Source organism: Bufo bufo, chromosome 7, assembly GCF_905171765.1.
Source record: "Bufo bufo chromosome 7, aBufBuf1.1, whole genome shotgun sequence".
Taxonomy (NCBI): Eukaryota; Metazoa; Chordata; class Amphibia; order Anura; family Bufonidae; genus Bufo; species Bufo bufo.
In genome coordinates this window covers 93,882,460-93,901,755 of record NC_053395.1, presented here as the reverse complement: position 1 = coordinate 93,901,755, position 19,296 = coordinate 93,882,460, and the positions used below count along the sequence as shown (strand labels likewise).

The following is a 19,296-nucleotide window of genomic DNA, read 5'->3' as shown; positions in this document are numbered from 1 at the left end:
GAAGTGTTAACTTGGCCTAGGGCCTCATGCACACAAACGTATTTTCTTTCCGTGTCCGTTCCGTGTTTTTTTTTTGCGTATACGGAACCATTCATTTGAATGGGTCTGCAAAAAACGGAAGTTACTCTGTGTGCATTCCGTTTCCGTATTTCCGTTATGCAAAAAAATAGAACATGTCCTATTGTCCGCATTACGGACAAGGATAGTACTGTTCTATTAGGGGCCAGCGTTTTCGTTCCGCAAAACACTGAATGCACACGGACGTCATATGTAATTTTTGCGGATCCGTTTTTTGCAGACCGCAAAATACATACACTCGTGTGCATGAGGCCTAAGTCAGATTCATAGGTAATGCAATTTATACACAGAGGGGGAATTTATAATACCCTTTGCGGAAGAAAACTGGTGCCAAAAAGTCAAAGTTTGGCATACCCGTATGCTATAATTGTGCAAAATTTTTAAACTTTTGGGGGTTTTAGGCACGCTCACCACTTTAGGCATATTAGCGAGTGGTGTGGGGGTGCTATTGGTTAGGTGGCTTGTCACATTTTTTGTAATGTGTGTCAGGCTTAGATTATAGGTACAGATGAGTGAAGTATTGGAAAATTTGATTCGGCTGCTTCGATGAATTAGAATTTTTTTTTTTCTTTGTGGCAAAATTTCTTCGCACCGCTCCCTGTCATTGTAGCCCTCAGATGCTGTTTTTATAGCTGATCATGGCATCTGGCATTAATATGACAGTAAAAAAAAAATATATCAAAAAGAAAAATCATACCTAACTCGCAAAGAGCTGGACTCCGCCATATTGATTGAAGATCTAGCGCAAAATGTCGTGTCCCACGCACAGGATTTCTTTCGGGATCTTCAATCAAGATGGCGGTGTCAGGCTCTTCGTGCTCAAATGAATGAGGTATGATTTATTTTTATTTTTTTTACCACTATTCAGGGAACATCAGTTCGAAGCACAAGGAAATTCGGCTTTGTGGCAAATTGAATTTTCCCTGAAATTCGGATCGAAGTCCACAAAGTGGACTTCGATTCGCTCAGCGCTAATTATAGCATAAATCTACACCAGCTTTCTTGCTGGTGTTGATCTCCATTCTGGTGCATGGACCTGCACAGATGCTCCACAAATAGTAGGCATGTGTCGTATCTGATGCCAGTGGGGGAGAGATTAAGACCGGTGTGTAAAATGCTGTTCTTAATAAATCTCCCCCCGAGTTCTTGAATTTGTCCTACAACCTTTAAGGAGAAAAAAAGCCAGATAATTGCCTTCTTTTAATTTTATTTTGATAATATTCTGATGATTCTGAGGTTCACGTTATAACCTACAATGATTTGATAGAATTTGAAAATGTGATTCGCTAGTATATTGTATGCACTCTGTTCTTACCAGGAAAACTTCCATAGCTTAAGGCCTCATGCACACGACCGTTGTATGTTTTGCGATTCGCAAACCGCGGATCCGCAAAACACGGATAGAACGGCACGGACAGCCTTTAATATGACTGCCTATTCTTGTCCGCAAAGCGCGGACAAAAATAGGACATGTTATATTATTATTTTTTTGCGGACCACGGAGCAGAGCAGCGGATGCGGACAGCAAATGGAGTGCTGTCCGCATCTTTTGCGGCCCCATTGAAGTGAATTGGTCCGCATCTGAGCCGCCAAAACTGTGGCTCAGATGCGGACCAAAACAACAGCCGTGTGCATGAGGCCTAAAATGAATACAATTTATTCATCAGGGTAACCCTGCAGTGTGATAAGAATTTTAGTTTACCTTAGATAAGTTCATGTTTATTTGTAAATGGCCGCAGAAACCAATTGAGTGGGACTGAGATCATGCCAGGTGCCTGCTTCCTATAATGTAGTTAAGCCTTCAGGCACAAAATGTTCTGGGATGATGATATAATAGCTCTGTCTGTTTTAAATCATAGTTTTTGGCCTTCTTGTAAAATGTGATTAGCATTTAACATCTCATACTAAGCACAGTATAATGTGTTGACAGCACCACATAAATTATTTTCTGGTAGCTGCAGCTGACAACTGTGTTGGCATCAATTATGTGCCTTTGTGTAGAAGGATTGATGAGCTTCAATAAAATGGAATATTTACTCGTGCCGTGGGTTCGAGTTTTCCTAACAGCTAGTTTGGGTACATTTGACATTGATTGTGCTTTCCTACTACTTTTGTATTATTTTCATATAAAAAAATTAAATGTTTATATTTCTAATGTATTAACCCCGTCCTGACACAGAAATTTTCTGGTTTGTCATCTTCATTTTTTACTCCCTGGAGCCATAACTTTTTTATTTTTCCGTTCACATAGCCATCTGAGGACTTGGTTTTTGTGAGACAAGTTGTATTTTTTATTGGCACTATTTAATATGGCTTACAATGTAGTAGGAAGCTGGAAATAAATCAATATTTGGTGAAATTGGAAAAGAATCAATACCGCCATAGTTGTATGGGTTTTATTTTTATGGCGTTCTCCATGTGATAAAACTGACAGGTTAACATTATTCTGTGGGTTAGTACAATTACAGCAATGCAACCTTTTTAAAGTTTTTCTTGTATTTTATTGCTATTAACCTCTTAAGGACACAGGGCGTACAGGTACGCACTGATGTCCTGGTACTTAAGGACACAGGGCGTACCTGTACTTCCTGTGTAGTTCCGATCACTGCCGCGTGGCGGGCGGTAATTGGAACTAGGTGCCTGTGACCCCCCCGTGTCGGCGATAGCAGCAAACCGCAGGTCAATTCAGACCTGCGGTTTGCTGCGTTTCTGAGTTATTCGGGTCTCTGGGGACCCGATAACACGGAACAGGATGGTGATCGGTGGTGTGATACCACAAATCACCATCCTGCGATCCTGAGAGGTGATGGTGACATCACCTCTCAGGATCGGCTCTGATTGGCTGCAGGGGCAGGCAGTTCAAATTATTGCAGCGCTCCTCTCCTCCTTCTTTCTGTGTCCGGGAGCCGAGGAGAGAGCCAGCGGATCTCCAGAGCCAGCACCCCCATCTGTGCCCAGAACCCCCTTCACCTTCAGTAAAAGGTATTTAGGGAAAGGTTAGGGACAGGTTAGGCAGGGATATTCAGGGAAAGTTTAGTTTAAAAAAAAAAGTTTTTGGTTGCATCACCCTAAATCTGGTGTCTGGGGTCCACAGCACAGCTGTGTGACCCTAGATTTCCCCAGGGGTGCTGCAGCTTGCCCCCCTGACCCCACCCGCACAACTTTTTTTGGGGCGCAAGCAGTTGTTTTTTTTTTCTTTTCTGTGTGCGCTGACTGCGTCCGGCCACTGTTAGCGCATCACAGACCCCACCTCTGATCAGCTTCGGATGGCTGATCAGCGAGTTAGAAATTTTTTAATTTTTATTTTTTCACATTTTTTACCCTTTCTTTTTATTTCGTTTTTAGTTGTTTTTTTTCTGTTAGGTTTAAGGTAAGTACGTGAACACCCGTGCCCCCACACACACGCACACCAAATAAAGATTTCCACACACACACGGACACACACACTCCCCTATGGCCCGCCGGATGTTCTCGGCCAGGAGGCATACGCCCAGCTTGCCTCCGACTCTGAGAGTCCCAGTGAGGACGAGCATGACCCCACTTTCCTTTTGTCATCCACGTCCTCCTCATCATCTAGTGATGATGATGAGCCCCCCAAGGCGGCGGAGACGCCGCCAGGCGGAGCAAGGGGACCGCCATGCTAGGGACCCTGTGGCCCACACTAGTACGAGCAGCTCTGGGGCTTGTACTAGTTTTCCGGCACACCAGTTAAGTCCACCGGAGCCCCCTACCGGTGAACTTGCATGGTGTACCCCAGAGCATTTTGAGCCTGCGATTCCTGATTTTGTTGGCCAACCAGGAATCCAGATTCGCACAGTGGACTTCACTGAATATGACTATTTTAGTCATTTTTTCAGTGACCACTTTGTGAACCTGATGATGGAGCAAACGAACCTGTACGCCCAACAGTTCATTGCTCAACACCCGGGCTCCTTTTTGGCTAGGGCCGGTGGCTGGACTACGGTCAGTGCAGCCGAGATGAGGAAGCTTTGGGGCCTCGTGCTGCACATGGGCCTAGTCAAAAAACCTAGTGTCAGGCATTACTGGAGTGGGGATGTCCTCTACCAGACCCCACTTTACAGTACGGCCATGACATGTACCCGGTTTGAGGCCTGAAATGCTTGCATTATAATTTTTGGAGGCCTATGTACCTGGAAGGGAGGCCGCGGTTGATGAGTCTCTCATTGCTTTCAAGGGGAGACTCATTTTCCGCCAGTATGTTCCCTCTAAGCGGGCGAGGTAAGGCGTGAAGCTGTACAAACTTTGTGAGAGTATCTCAGGGTACACTTGCAAGTTTTGTGTGTATGAGGGGCGAGATTCCCGTATTGAACCCCCAGAATGTCCCCCCACTCTGGGTGTTAGCAGGAAACTTGTGTGGGATCTTATGCACCCACTGCTAGATAAGGGTTACCACCTGTACGTGGATAACTTTTATACTAGTATCCCCTTGTTCCAGTCCCTCGTCGCCAGATTCACGTCCGCTTGTGGGACCGTGCGGAAAAATCAATGTGGCCTCCCTACCCACCCCCTCCAGGTACCTATCCCCAAGGGTGCGACCTTTGCCCTTATCAGTTGAAACCTGTTGCTGGTCAGATATAAGGAAAAGAGGGATGTCCTTGTACTGTCCACAATTCATGGTAACGGCATCACCCCTGTCCCTGTGCGAGGTACCGCGGCAACGGTCCTCAAGCCCGATTGTATCGTCGACTACAATCGGTATATGGGAGGAGTGAGTTGATCTCTCTGATCAATTCCTCAAGCCATATAACGCCATGCGCAAAACCCGGGTATGGTACAAAAAAGTTGCGGTCTACTTGGTACAGGTTGTCTTGTACAACTCTTTTGTGCTGTCCCAGAGCGCTGGCAATACAGGGAAATTCCTTCAGTTCTATGAGGCAGTCCTCAAGGCCCTGATCTTTTCTGACCGGGAAAGAGCAGGCCGGAGTACCTCGGGAACTGGAGGCGCCCAGATCATCCCTGGCCAACACTTTCCAGGTGTGGTCCCCCATACTGGAAAGAACGGACGGACCCCAAAAAAGTGCAGACTGTGTCACAGGAGGGGGATACGGAATGACACCTCCACTCAGTGTGACACGTGCCCCGATCATCCGGGCCTCTGCATTGATGGTTGCTTCAGGGAGTACCACACTTCCATGGAATACTACATTTATAATCCTCTTCCCCAATTTTAGCCACTGACAATTGGAAAAAAACTATGGTTCTCAGACTTGAGACACTAAAACTAAAGTTTTGTTTTTTTCACAAATATTATGTTGTAAAACGAAAATAAATAAAAGAAGTAGACATATTAGGTATCGCCACATCCGTAAGAATCTGCTCTATAAAAATACCCCATAAGCTAATCCCTCAGATGAACACGGTCAAATTTTTTTAAATAAAAACGGTGCAAAAAAAGGTATTTTTGTTTATAAAAGGATAATATAGTGTAAAACCTAAATAAATAAAAAAGTAAACATATTAGGTATCGCCACGTCCATAATAATCTGCTCTATAAAAATACCCCATGACCTAACCCCTGAGATAAACACGGTCAAAAAAAAAAAAAACTGTGACAAAACAGCAATTTTTGGGCAAATTTTCCATTTTAAACCATTTTTTCCAGTAACAAAGCAAGGGTTAACAGCCAAACAAAACTTAATATTTATTACCCTGATTCTGCAGTTTACAGAAACAGCCCATATGTCTGTGGCTCGCCAGCTGTTGTAAAACTACAACTCCCACCATGAGTAGGTTGATAGCTGTAGGCAGACTGGGCATGCTGGGAGTTGTAGTTTTGCAACAGCTGGAGAGCCGCAGGTTGGCCATCCCTGCCATATGTGGTCATAAACTGCTGTATGACCAAACGGCAGAGCGCAGAAGGAAAGGAACGCCGTATGGTTTCTGGAAGGCAGATTTTGATGGCACCATGTCCCATTTGAAGAACCCCTGATGCACCCCTAGAGTAGAAACTCCATAAAAGTGACACCATCTAAGAAACTACACCCCTCAAGGTATTCAAAACTGATTTTACAAACTTTATTAACCCTTTAGGTGTTCCTCAACAGTTTATGGCAAATGGAGATGAAATTTCAGAATTTCTATTTTTGGTAACCTTGCCTCACAAAAATGTAATATAGAGCAACCAAATATCATATGTACCCTAAAAATAGTCCCAACAAAACTGCCACCTTATCCTGTAGTTTCCAAAATGGGGTCACTTTTATGGAGTTTCTACTCTAGGGGTGCATCAGGGGGGCTTCAAATGGAACATGGTGTAAATAAACCAGTCCAGCAAAATCTGCCTTCCACAAACCACACGGCGCACCTTTTCCTCTATGCCCTACTGTGTACCCGTACAGTAATTTACGGCCACATATGGGGTGTTTCTGCAAACTACAGAATTAGGACAATAAATATAGCGTTTTGTTTGGCGGTTAACCCTTGCTTTGTTACTGGAAAAAATTGATTAAAATGGAAAATTTGCCCAAAAATTTTAATTCTCAAATTTCCTCTCCATTTGCCATTAACTCTTGTGCAACACCTAAAGGGTTAACGACATTTGTAAAATCAGTTTTGGGTGGTTTCTATTATGTAAACCTCACAAAGTGACTTCAGACCTGAACTGGTCCTTTAAAAAGTGGGTTTTTGAAAATTTTTGAAAAATTTCAAAATTTGCTTCTAAACTTCTAAGCCTTGTAACATCCCCAAAAAAAAAATTGTCATTCCCAAAGTGATTCAAACATGAAGTAGACATATGGGGAATGTAAAGTAATAACTATTTCTTATTATAGAAGTAGAGAAATTGAATCTTGGAAATTTGCAAAATGGCAAATTTGGTATTTTTTTTATAAATAAAAATGTTTTTTTTTTTACTCCATTTTACGTGTGCCATGAAGTACAATATGTGATGAAAAAACTATCTAAGAATGGCCTGGATAAGTCAAAGCGTTTTAAAGTTATCACCACATAAAGTGACACTGGTCTGATTTGCAAAAAATAGCCTGGTCCTTAAGGTGAAATATGGCCGTGTCCTTAAGGGGTTAAAAAAATAATAACAAAAAAATGTTTATTTTTCAAATCTATAATCTGGACCTTATAATTTTTATGCTTTATTTACATCTATGGTACTGTGTGAGGTCTCATTTTTTGTGGAGTGATCTGTAGTTTTTATTGATACCATTTTGAGGTGTGTGTTTGCGTTTTAGCACTTTTTTATTCAATTTGGTAAAGCAACGAAATAAAGGCAAATCGGCCATTTTGATTTTTTCCATTACCCTATCCCTGTATGGGATAAATAGTTTTATATTTGAAAAAACTTTTTTTTAAACTTTTGTTTACATTTGTTTTTAGTCCACCTTGGGGACTTTAATGCTTCCACCATATACTGCAATGATTTACCATTGGAGTCTATGCAGTCTCTGTTAGAATTGATCCATTTCACAGTCGGGGATTGATAGGAACTTTGCTATGACAAAGTGGCCAAGGCTGCCATAGCAACTGAACAGCTCCCTCGATCTCAGCACGAGGGAATGTTTCATTCCCTAGGAGTGCAGCAAAAAAATAACCACGAAGATGTGGTGGTCGCAAATGACCATGGCATCTGTAATTTGCCTTATCAACAATCATGGACTCCACAATTAGGTGTCTGTTGTGTAAAACATCAGGCACCTGGCAGCTGTGGTGCCTACTCCGCTCCTGAGCTGGCACCATCTTTAAAGACCTGACATTGGGCGTTCATGTCGAGAATAGGTTAATATAGGTTTGACCATTATTAGTTTCTGTGTATTTTCTAAAATAAATTTTGGAAGCTTCACACACACACTCATCCCAATTGCATTATTTATTTTTAGCAGAAAAAAAAAAGATGTATATAAGATGTTGATATTGGCTGACATTACTACATTAGCTTGTTTTATCATATTGTAAAAACTAAACTTTTGTATCAAATCAGAATCTAAGCAACATACTAAAGAGCTGCAGAAACCAATGAGTTTCATCAGTATGTATTGTAGTATTATACTTAGTACTCTCAGTTGGTAATTATTGAGGGAAGTTTTTTCAGGAATAAAAATGAAAACAAGATTTTTTTTACAACTCGTAGGGTTGATGGCTTAATCCTTACAAGCACCACAGTGTACAAGTTAGTGTGGTGCGGTGTGAAGTGCATGGAGCATGGTCACTCGCTGAGCCCGCTGCTTCAGTGACTAGGATCAGTGATGATGTTGATCCTGGTCATTTAACCCCTTAGATGTCTCAGTTGTGCACAGCATCTGCGGCAGCTTTCCCCAGGAGCACTATGCTCCCAGCTCCCAGGGCCTGAACAGTCCCTTCACACTAAGATCGAGGGAGCTGTTTGGTTGCTATGATAGCCTTGAGCGTGCTAGAAGCTACCAGGCTTACCATAATGATAATCCTATGGATCTCTGCCTGTGGCAGGGCTCCATAAGAACACAGCAAACTTCCCATAGACTGCAATGGTAAATCATTGCAGTGTATGGGAGACACGACAAGACAACCAGATGCTCAAGTCCCTTAACATGGCTGTATCCGTTTTGCAGTCCGCAAACCACATAATCGCAAAATGTGGATTGCGGCTGTTTGCATCACACCCTTTTCATGGACCCCATTGTCAAAATGCCTATTCTTGATTGCACAGACGCAGACAGCACATGGATGACATCTGTATGCTGTCCGTATTTTTTGCAGCCTTATAGAAATGAATGGGTCCACAAGCGATCCTCATAAAATGCAGATGGCCACTTTTCAAAATATGGTCGTGTGAATGAGGCCTAAAAGTAAACAAAAAGTTGCACTTAGAGCAAAAAGGGTACCAAAAAAACTATGCCCCCCCCAAAAAAAACTATCTGTCCTCTAGCTATGTAGATGTGAATATAAAAGTCATAGCTGTCAGAAATGGTGATGCAAAAAAATATTTTTCTTTCCAAAGGTTTTTATTTTTTAAAAGTAGGAAGACAAAATAAAAATTAAACAATTTATATTCATTCTGACCTGCGGAATAAAGTTGGCATGTCATTTTTAACGCACAGTGAACGTCAAAAGAAAAAAAAAAAGTGCCTTTTTTTTTCATTTTTTTTTTCAATTTCACCTCACAAAGAATTTTTTCCTATTTTCAAGTACAAGTTATAGCAAAAGTAAACAGTGCCATTAAAAATATAACTTGCGAGGTATGAAGGAAAGAGAGATAAGCGGCACTGCCAGACGTCACATATGTAATAATTACCCGGTCCCCAACTACCTGTCTCTTTAACACATTTCAGTAGTGCACAGCCTTGACAGCACGTATGTGAGGATATAGAGATTGATAGAACAGGCGGCACTCACCAGCGTTGATAGATGGTTCCTTTATGCATATAAAAGTTAAAAGATGAACACTTCGGGCTGGAGTGTATGGTGCGGTAAGACAAAGCGGAGGTCAGCGGCGACGGCCGTTTCGCGCTAACTTGCGCTTCGTCAGGTCAGTGAGTTAGTAGCGCTCACAGGCGCATCTTATACTCGTCACGGCGTCTGGTTGTCACAGCAACCAGGACGCTTAGACTTCCCTGCAGCCGCCCATACGATCGAGCCCAACTGAATACAATAACCTCTCTACAGCGGCAGAACTGAAGGTTAAATAAACACGCTAAGATCATTTCTATCATTGAGTCCCAAAGGACCTCCGGCGTCAGCTTTTATGATCCACATGGATTCTCTCTGCAGGAGTGCACGGTGTCGGGACCTGGATGACACCTGCTCTATCCCTGCAAAGGAAAGACACTGCGGATTGCCTCCATGTTCATTGCGAACATGCTCAATAAGCCTAGTGCAACCCTTGCCTGTTTTGAGGGAATTTAGATGCTCTCTAAACCTCTCAAATAAAGGGCGGATAGTTTTGCCTATATAGAAGGCTCCACATTGGCAGGTGATCAAGTAGACCACATAATTACTTCTGCAAGTAATAAATTGTGTAACACGGTGCAAAACCCCACCAAAAGACAAGTATTTCTTTTGGTTGTTGTAGTTGCAGAAGGAGCAATTCCCACACTTGAAATTGCCCCTGGGTCTCCTTGATGACAGCCAATTGCTGGTCACTTTATTCTTGAACCTGCTCTTTACAATTTGGTCTTTTATTTTATGACATTTCTTGAAAGCTATGAGTGGCCTGTTGTTTGCCACTACCTCCAGGCCTTCTTTATTTTTTAAAATGTCCCAATTATTACAGATGGCACGTTTTATGAGACTTGCTGCGGGGCTATATTTGAAGGTGAAAACGAAGCTCTCCATTTCTTTATGAGCATTTTTACTTTGTTGTATAATAACTCTTGTTGAGTGTAGGAACCTGCTTTTTTTTTTTGGGCTGTGTCTACATCCCTCTCCTTGTATCCTCTATCTAATAAGCTACCTTTTAGTTCTTCTGACTGTTGTGTCCCTCTTCAGTATTATTTATTCGTTTAAGCCGCATGAACTGACCATAGGGTATGGATTTTTTTACGCTGGCCGGGTGGAAGCTCCTTTGATGCAGGAGGGAATTCGTAGCGGTGGGCTTACGGTGGCCGCTGGTGTGGATGCCGTCCTCTCTAGCCTCTATGAGCACATCCAGAAATTCAAGTGAATGGCCCCCAAAATTGAGGGTGAATCTCATATTCATGTTATTGTTATTCAGATAGGACACAAATTCCCTACATTGCATCTCAGTGCCTGACCATATCATGAATACGTCATTGACATATTTTAAAAATGACTGTATATGTTGCAAGTATGGATTCGCCGTGGTGAAGACATATCTGTCCTCAAACATGGCTAAAAATAGATTAGCATAAGTGCAAGATATGGGCGTACCCATGGCAGTTCCTACCCTCTGCCTGTACCATTGCTCATCAAATGTGAACACATTATTAGAGAGGATGAAATTGAGTGCCTCTGCTATAAACTGGCAATATATAGATTTTTTCCCAAAACCTGACTGATTGCCTGGATCCCCATATCATGCGGTATTCTAGTGTAAAGGCTTTCCACATCCAGTGACACCAAAGCGAGTCCATCGCGCCAATCAAAGAGATTGATGGCCCGAAGGAAATCGCTGGTGTCACTAAGGTATGTGGGGGCCTTGGATAAAAGGGGTCTAAGCAATCAGTCAATGTATTGGGAAAGAGGTTCTATAAGAGACCCTATACCTGCCACGATAGGGCGGCCTGGTGGGGCTGTAATTGATTTGTGTATTTTAGGAACAAAATACCAGGCTGGCTTATTGGGGTATTGTGGTACCAACTTCTCAAACATACTAGGTGGCAAAAAATCAGCAGCTACATATTTAGAGACTAATTCCTTTAGCTGAGACAACAGACCTATTATGGGATCCTTCCCTAATTCTTTTATTTAACCTTCAGTTCTGCCGCTGTAGAGATGTTATTGTATTTAGCTGGGCTCGATCGTATGGGCGGCTGCAGGGAAGTCTAAGTGTCCTGGTTGCTGTGACAACCAGACGCAGTGACGAGTATAAGATGCGCCTGTGAGCGCTACTAAGTCACTGGCCTGACGAAGCGTAAGTAAGCGCGAAATCGGCCGTCGCCGCTGACCCCAGCTGTGTCTTACCGCACTATATGCTCCAGCCCGAAGTGTTCATCTTTTAACTTTTATATGAATAAAGGAACCATCTATCAACGCTGGTGAGTGCCGCCTGTTCTATCATTCTCTATATCCAAAAATATAACTTGTCCTACAAAAAATAATCCCTTATGTGGCTATGTACACACAAAATGAAAAAAAAAAAAAAAAAAAAAAAAAAAATGAATCGCACATCCAGCTGCTATAAGGTATTTTGCATGAGGGTTTAAATGAACCTACCATGCTCTCAGTTGGAGTTCCTGAGAGCTTCAGGTAAGGTGAGCTTTGACATCTGTTCACATGGTGCGGTACTGCATGGGGGGCACTGCTGTTTTTCCGGTTGGGTTGGTGGGGCCCAGTGCTAGGTATGGCATAGTCGGGCAGCAGGGGTGCTATTTGACTGCTGGGTCCCGTCGCCTGCCGGATTGGCACCACAGCGTCGGTGGTCACCTGGCAGCACCGCGCCAATTTAAGAGTAGGACTAACTCATAGAGGCAACCTTGGCGTGGTGAGTGGGCTTATGCCATTTGATCAAGATGTACACTGATGCCTCATTTAGCATATAGCATAGGAGGCGGTACACATGCGCTATTTTGTGCTGTTTTCTGCTAAAGTAGCAGGGATTAGATCAAAGCATAGTAGCTGGATGTGCGATTCATTTCTTTTTTTTTTTATATATGTACAAAATGAAAAAATAATGGGTCTTGGAAGTCAGGGAAGGAAAAATGAATTTGAAAAAATAAAGTTAGGCTATGTTCCTAAAAAGGTTAATATGCATTATACATTTTAGTAACTTAAAAACACAGCTCTAAAAGCAATCAGTTCTCACATACCGTTATACTCTAATACTCAACCATGCACATTAATATATAATATGATATTTTTTCAGGTTGATTTGTGCAGCAAAAAACTGGATCGAGCTGAACAGTTGATTGGAGGACTAGGTGGAGAAAAAACAAGATGGAGTCAAACGGCAATAGAACTTGGATCATTATACATTAACTTGACAGGAGATATTCTCCTATCTTCAGGAATTGTGGCTTATCAAGGAGCCTTTACTTCAAGTTATCGACAGGTATTTCCTTGATTTTATAAATGTTTGTAAAAGTCAATTGCCTATCCCTTGCTCCACTTTTTGGAAAAATGGTGGGTGGGTGGCAAAGCCACTGAAAAGTTGCTATTTTTCCAATTTTACTTGATTTACTGTCTGTGTCTGCTTGTGTCATGAAGTCTAATACTGTCTGTGTCTAATTTTGTGATGACTAGAAAGTTGAATCTTAGCATTAACATCCCCAGGGGCAGACTGGTCATAGACCCTACAGGAAAATTTCCTGGTGGACCGATGCCCATGGGGCCACCCAAGCCCTTCTTATGGCTGCCAACTGGGTACATAGTGACCTGATGCTCTAAGCATTAACACTTTCATGACCGGGCCTAAAAAAGGCCTGAATGTCCAGGCAATTTTTAGTAATTTTGTGCACGTGGTGGTTTAGTGACCCTAACTTTTTTGTTTGCTTACCAAAATAATTTTTGCAATGTTTTTTACTTGACACTTAGAACGTTTTATTACCATGTTTTTAGGCTACTTTCAAACTAGCGGCAGCCTTCTCCGGCAGGCTGTTACGGCAGGTGTACATGTCGTAGTTTGATTCCTGCCGCCTTTTGGCATGTTTGCCGTGCTGCTGCCGGAACTCCGGCCTGCCCCCATCATCATCAATGGGGCCAGAGCGGACCTCCGGCGGCACGTGTGCACTAGCGGCAGCACGGATCCGACAGGCTGTTCACCTGCTGGAACAGCCTGTCGGAGAAAGCTACCGCTAGTGTGAAAGTAGCCTTAGAGATTTTTTTAGGTTTAATTTGGGGGAAAACTGCTAACTCTTATTAAAAAGTTTTTTTTTATTACAGCTTTTTATTTAAAAAAAATATTAAAACAGACGAAATTTAATTATTTCAATTGATTCCCTATTTTGTGACAATCGTTTTTATAAAATGTATAGGTTTGAGAGAACGGGGCGACTATGGTGACAGTTTCCGTTAGCAACGGCATTTTATTATATTTTATTTAATAAAAAAAATATATTTTTATTTTTTTTACTTAGATTTTAATTTTTTGGGCTCCTAATATGTCAACATATACATATCATATCACTATGCACTATAGCTTCACCACACTGAGATCTGCTCAGAAAACTAATGTACATATTACTGCTTTATTCACAGGCATAGTAATATGTCTCAGCTTATAAGTATAGAAAAAACATGCATCTTTATGTGGTAATACTATAGCTTAGAGGTTAAGGTATTGGTTTTGCATGTACTGTAGAGATCCCTGGTTTGAATCTTAGGAAAGACTTAAAAATAAATTTCTTCAGATATTTTTTTATTTCACATTTATCCCATAAGAAAAGTATATGTCCTTATCATATTGAGAATATAGTTGTTTTTTTTTAGAAAGCTAATAAATATTACTGGTTTCTTTATAATCATATTTTGTGTCTGTTAATAAACAGGTATTCAGTTTTAGCAAAAAGAAAATCCTATTCTCAATATTATCAAAAATTATTATTATTTATTATAGTATAGCCTTTTAATATGGTTTTCAATAAAAAAGAAAACAGAATAGAAAGAAAACATATATCTTTCCTGGGACTTAAACCCAGGATCTCTACATGCAGGGCAGACCACTATACCACCATGCTATAGCATTACCACATAGAGATAGATGTTTTTTCTATGCTTGCAAGCTGACACATATTAGTGGTGTCTTTTTAACCATACATTGTCATTGTGAATACAGAAGTAATATGCATATTAGCTTTCTGAGTGTGGTGAAGCTATAGTGCATAAGTGATATGATATGTAGATGCTAGGACACAGCTCGTTCCTAAGCCTGCTGTCTAGCCCTGTCATACAAGGGGAGGGGGGGTGTGCAGAGCACAGGGGGTGTTACAGCGCAGTGCTCAGACCATTCAGTCCTACCTCTTGGTGCTCCAATTGCTCATTTGCTTATCAATAAAAATGCAGATATCTCTGCAGCTGTTTATCATACAGACAAAAGAAAGGTATAGTTTTAATCAGCATGATGAGCCCTACCAGGCAGTATGTCTGGTTTAATAGTAGGGATCGACCGATATTGATTTTTTAGGGCCGATACCTATACCGATAGTTTGTGAACTTTCAGGCCGATAGCCGATAATTTATACCGATATTCTGGGAATTTTCATTTTAAAAAAAATATAAAATCGTACACAAATCTGCTGAAAATGAATGTTTATTGTTGACGTGTATTTTTAATTTTTTTTGTAAATCTTTCTTTTTCATTTATACCTAATATTTATTTATTTTTTTACAAACTTTTAGCCCCCTTTGGGACAAGAACCCTTGTCCTATTCACCCTGATAGAGATCTATCAGGGTGAATAGGAGCTCACACTGTCCCTGCTGCTCTGTGCTTTGTGCACACAGCAGCATGGAGCTGAACGTGGCAGCCAGGGCTTCAGTAGCGTCCTGGCTGCCATGGTAACCGATCGGAGCCCCAGGCTTACACTGCTGGGGCTCCAATCGGAGGAGGAGGGGAGAGGGGATCCTGTGGCCACTGCCACCGATGATTAATACTGGGGTGGGGGGGCTTGGGTTGGGGGGGCGCACTGCGCCACCAACGTTTTTAATACTGGGATGGGGTGGGGGGCGCACTGTGCTGCTGAGGGAACACAGAGAGCACTGAGAGCAGCGCGATCTGTGTTCCCCATACGTTATCGGTATATATCGGCAAAATAGATGCCGATACCGATAACGTTCAAAATCCTGAATATCGGCCGATAATATCGGTAAAACCGATAATCGGTCGATCCCTATTTAATAGGGTTGATCCTGGTGACAGAGCCTCTTTAAAGTAGTGTTAGTGAAACAATAGTCTTCACTCTGCTACTGTGGGCTGTAGATTGAAACCAAAATAGCCACAAAAGTGGCTTAAAGTTACCAATGGAAAACTGAATTCATGTGCCACATTGCAACATGTCAGGGCATGTTAGCTCAGAATGTGAACATGACATTCAGGGGTGCACCTAGCCTTTCTGCTGCCTGAGACGAAAATTGAAAAAGCGCACCCACCCACCCATACCAAATTCTTAACCTAACCCCTTCCCTCCTAACATTACGTATATCACTACAGAACATACAGGGTAATACAGCGCTACATACCTCTTACATCTAATGAAGTCTCCTTTGATGTAGATGTGTCACGACTGCTATCCCAGCAGCAGTCGTGTCGCACCAGACGGAGGGGAAGGGGGACCCCTATCTACGGATGGGGAATAGAACGGCCACCCCTGACTAACCCTAAGCTGGCACCTGTCTGCCCTGATACCCTAGACGGGGTGTTAACCCGTGCGGCGAGCAGGATGCCTAAACCCTCAGTCACCCTAACAAGACTAGACTGGGGAAAGGAAGATGGGAGCACTAGTCACCATCACTCGTGTCTAGGAGAACAACAGGGGAAGACAGCAACAAACAAACAATCTACAGCAGAGATAGACTTATCCAGTCACGAGCAGAGAAGGCGATCCCAATGACGACAGTCCACGCCAGACAAGAGCTCCACAGCAATACCGTCCAACGATCTCCTTCAAAGGTCAGAATAGCACTGGAAGTAAGGACTATATCTGGCAATGACTGCAAGTGAAACTGAAACTAATATAGTAGCTGGGAGTGGCAGACAGGACTCACCTGAGAAGGATGCCTACAAACTCCCAGTCAGGACAAAAAGGTTCACAAGGCAAAACCCCGATGACATACCCTGAACCACGGAGCAAACTCACAAGCTATCGCGAGTAGCAAGTCGCTGCGACCTTCTCCTCCCAGACCTGTCTGGATCAGTCATAGTCGTGACAGTACCCCCCTTTCTACGAGGGGCCACCGGACCCTCAAGACCAGGCCTCTCCGGATGGGACCGATGAAAAGCCTGAACGAGTCTGTCCGCTTTTATCTCTGATGCTGGCACCCACATTCTCTCTTCGGAACCATAACCTCTCCAGTGCACCAGGTACTGAAGAGAGCGACGAACATATCGTGAATCCACAATCTTTTCTACCTGAAACTCAAGACTGCCATCAACAACCACCGGTGGAGGCGGTAGTGGCAATGGTTCAGGAGGTTCTACATATCTCTTAAGCAGAGATCTGTGGAAAACATTATGGATCCTTAGAGTCTGAGGTAGCTCCAGACGAAAAGCTACTGGGTTAATGATCTTAATTACCCTATAAGGACCAATAAATCTCGGACCTAATTTCCACGAGGGAACCTTCAACTTGATATTTCTGGTAGACAACCACACCAAGTCATTCACCCCAAGGTCGGGACCTTCAGAGCGCTTCCTATCAGCCACAGGTTTATATCTACCACCAATTCTCTTCAAACTTTCTTGCACACTGAAGAAAGTGAAGACGCAAATCGTTCCTCCTCGGGAATCCCAGACGGCCCACCCTCACTAAACGTACAAAACTGAGGATGGAAACCATACGCACCAAAAAAGGGTGACTTATCGGTGGATTCTTGACGACGATTATTAATGGCAAACTCGGCTAACGGTAAATAAGATGACCATTCTTCCTGATTTTCGGAAACAAAGCATCTCAAATATGTCTCTAGGTTTTGATTGGTACGTTCAGTCTGACCGTTGGACTGTGGATGGAAAGATGAAGAAAACGACAGATGAACCCCTAAACGAGAACAAAAAGCTTTCCAAAATCTAGAAACAAATTGGGTACCACGATCCGAAACAATATCGGAAGGGACCCCGTGAAGCTTCACGATGTGGTCAATAAAAACCTGAGCCAGTGTGTTAGCATTAGGCAATGCGGCAAGAGCAATAAAGTGCACCATTTTACTGAATCTGTCAACAACCACAAGAATAACAGTCTTCCCCGCTGATACTGGTAGATCCGTAATGAAATCCATTGATAGGTGCGTCCAAGGCCTGTTGGGGATGGCCAGAGGTAAAAGACGCCCTGCTGGACGAGTATGATCTACCTTAGAACGAGCACAGGTAGCACATGCAGACACAAAATTCAACACCTCCTGGCGCCACTTAGGCAACCAGAGCCTGTCTAGGGGTGAGACGTTTAGCAGACTCCAGATATAATACGTTTTTGTGATCAGTAATCACCGTGACGGGATGAACCGCCCCCTCCAAAAAATGACGCCACTCTTCAAAGGCCAACTTAATAGCCAAAAGTTCCCTGTTGCCAATATCATAGTTCCTTTCTGCAGTAGACAATTTCTTCGAAAAGAAAGCACACGGACGCCACTCACCAGGGGACGGGCCTTGAGATAGTACCGCTCCCACCCCCACCTCTGATGCGTCAACCTCTACAATAAAAGGAAGCGAGACATCTGGCTGTACGAGACTAGGGGCCGAGGTGAATCTCTCCTTCAGAGATGTAAAGGCAGTTTTGGCTGCATGTGACCATTTGGAAAAATCGGATCCCTTTCGGGTCATGTCCGTCAGTGGTTTGACCACCAAGGAATAGTTCTTTATAAACTTTCTATAAAAATTGGCAAACCCCAGGAAACGTTGCAATGCCTTCAGGTTCTCAGGCAGATCCCAGTCCATAATCGCCCGGACTTTCTCTGGATCCATGCGGAAACCTGAATCTGACAACACATACCCCAGAAATGGCAGTTCTTTTACGGCGAACACACATTTCTCTAATTTAGCAAATAATTTGTTGGCCCTTAATATCTGCAGCACTTGTCTCACATGGATCTTATGTGTAACCAGATCCGGAGAATAGACCAGGATGTCATCAAGATATATCACAACAAATCTCCCGATAAGGTGACTAAAAATATCGTTGACAAAATGTTGGAACACCGCAGGCGCATTAGTAAGACCAAATGGCATTACCAGATTTTCATAATGCCCTTCCGGAGTATTAAAAGCCGTCTTCCACTCATCCCCCTCTTTGATGCGAACCAGGTTATAGGCTCCTCTGAGATCCATTTTGGAGAACCATTTAGCACCAGCAACCTGATTAAAGAGGTCGGAAATGAGAGGAAGAGGATAGGGATCTCGGATAGTTATCCGGTTTATTTCCCGGAAATCCAGGCAAGGACGCAGGCCCCCATCTTTCTTTTTAAGGAAAAAGAACCCTGCAGCCACGGGTGAAGAAGAGGGTCTGATGTATCCCTTAGCCAAACTCTCCGAAATATAATCTTGCATAGCCTTCCTCTCCGGGCCGGAAAGATTGTATAACCGGGTTTTAGGTAGTTTTGCCCCAGGTAATAAATTAATCGGGCAATCATATGGACGATGAGGTGGTAACCCCTGACAACCCTTCTCAGAGAACACATCCATAAAATCTGACAGAAAGGCAGGTAGAGATGTTACAGAGAGTGTAGAGCACCTACTACTCAAGCAGTTGTCCTTACAATGTTCACTCCACTCCACAATCTCCCCGGCCTGCCAATCCACCACTGGATTGTGAGTCACCAGCCAGGGAAGCCCCAACACCATAGGAGCCGGAAGACCGTCCAGGACATAACAAGAGATATGCTCTTTATGGAGGTCCCCTACCTGCAGATGGATATTATGGATGATCTGAGTTAACTCTTTCTGAGT

At 42.9% G+C, this 19,296-nt stretch overlaps 1 protein-coding gene across 1 annotated transcript in view; it reads left to right on the top strand.

Annotated features, from left to right (window-relative positions):
* The window catches only part of DNAH7 (dynein axonemal heavy chain 7), a 574,291-nt gene that overhangs the window by 254,650 nt on the left and 300,345 nt on the right, over positions 1 to 19,296 (top strand). Inside the window, exon 44 of the mRNA XM_040440176.1 lies at positions 12,569 to 12,754. Within this exon, the coding sequence (XP_040296110.1) occupies positions 12,569 to 12,754 (186 nt within the window). The remainder of the gene's footprint in view (positions 1 to 12,568; positions 12,755 to 19,296) is intronic.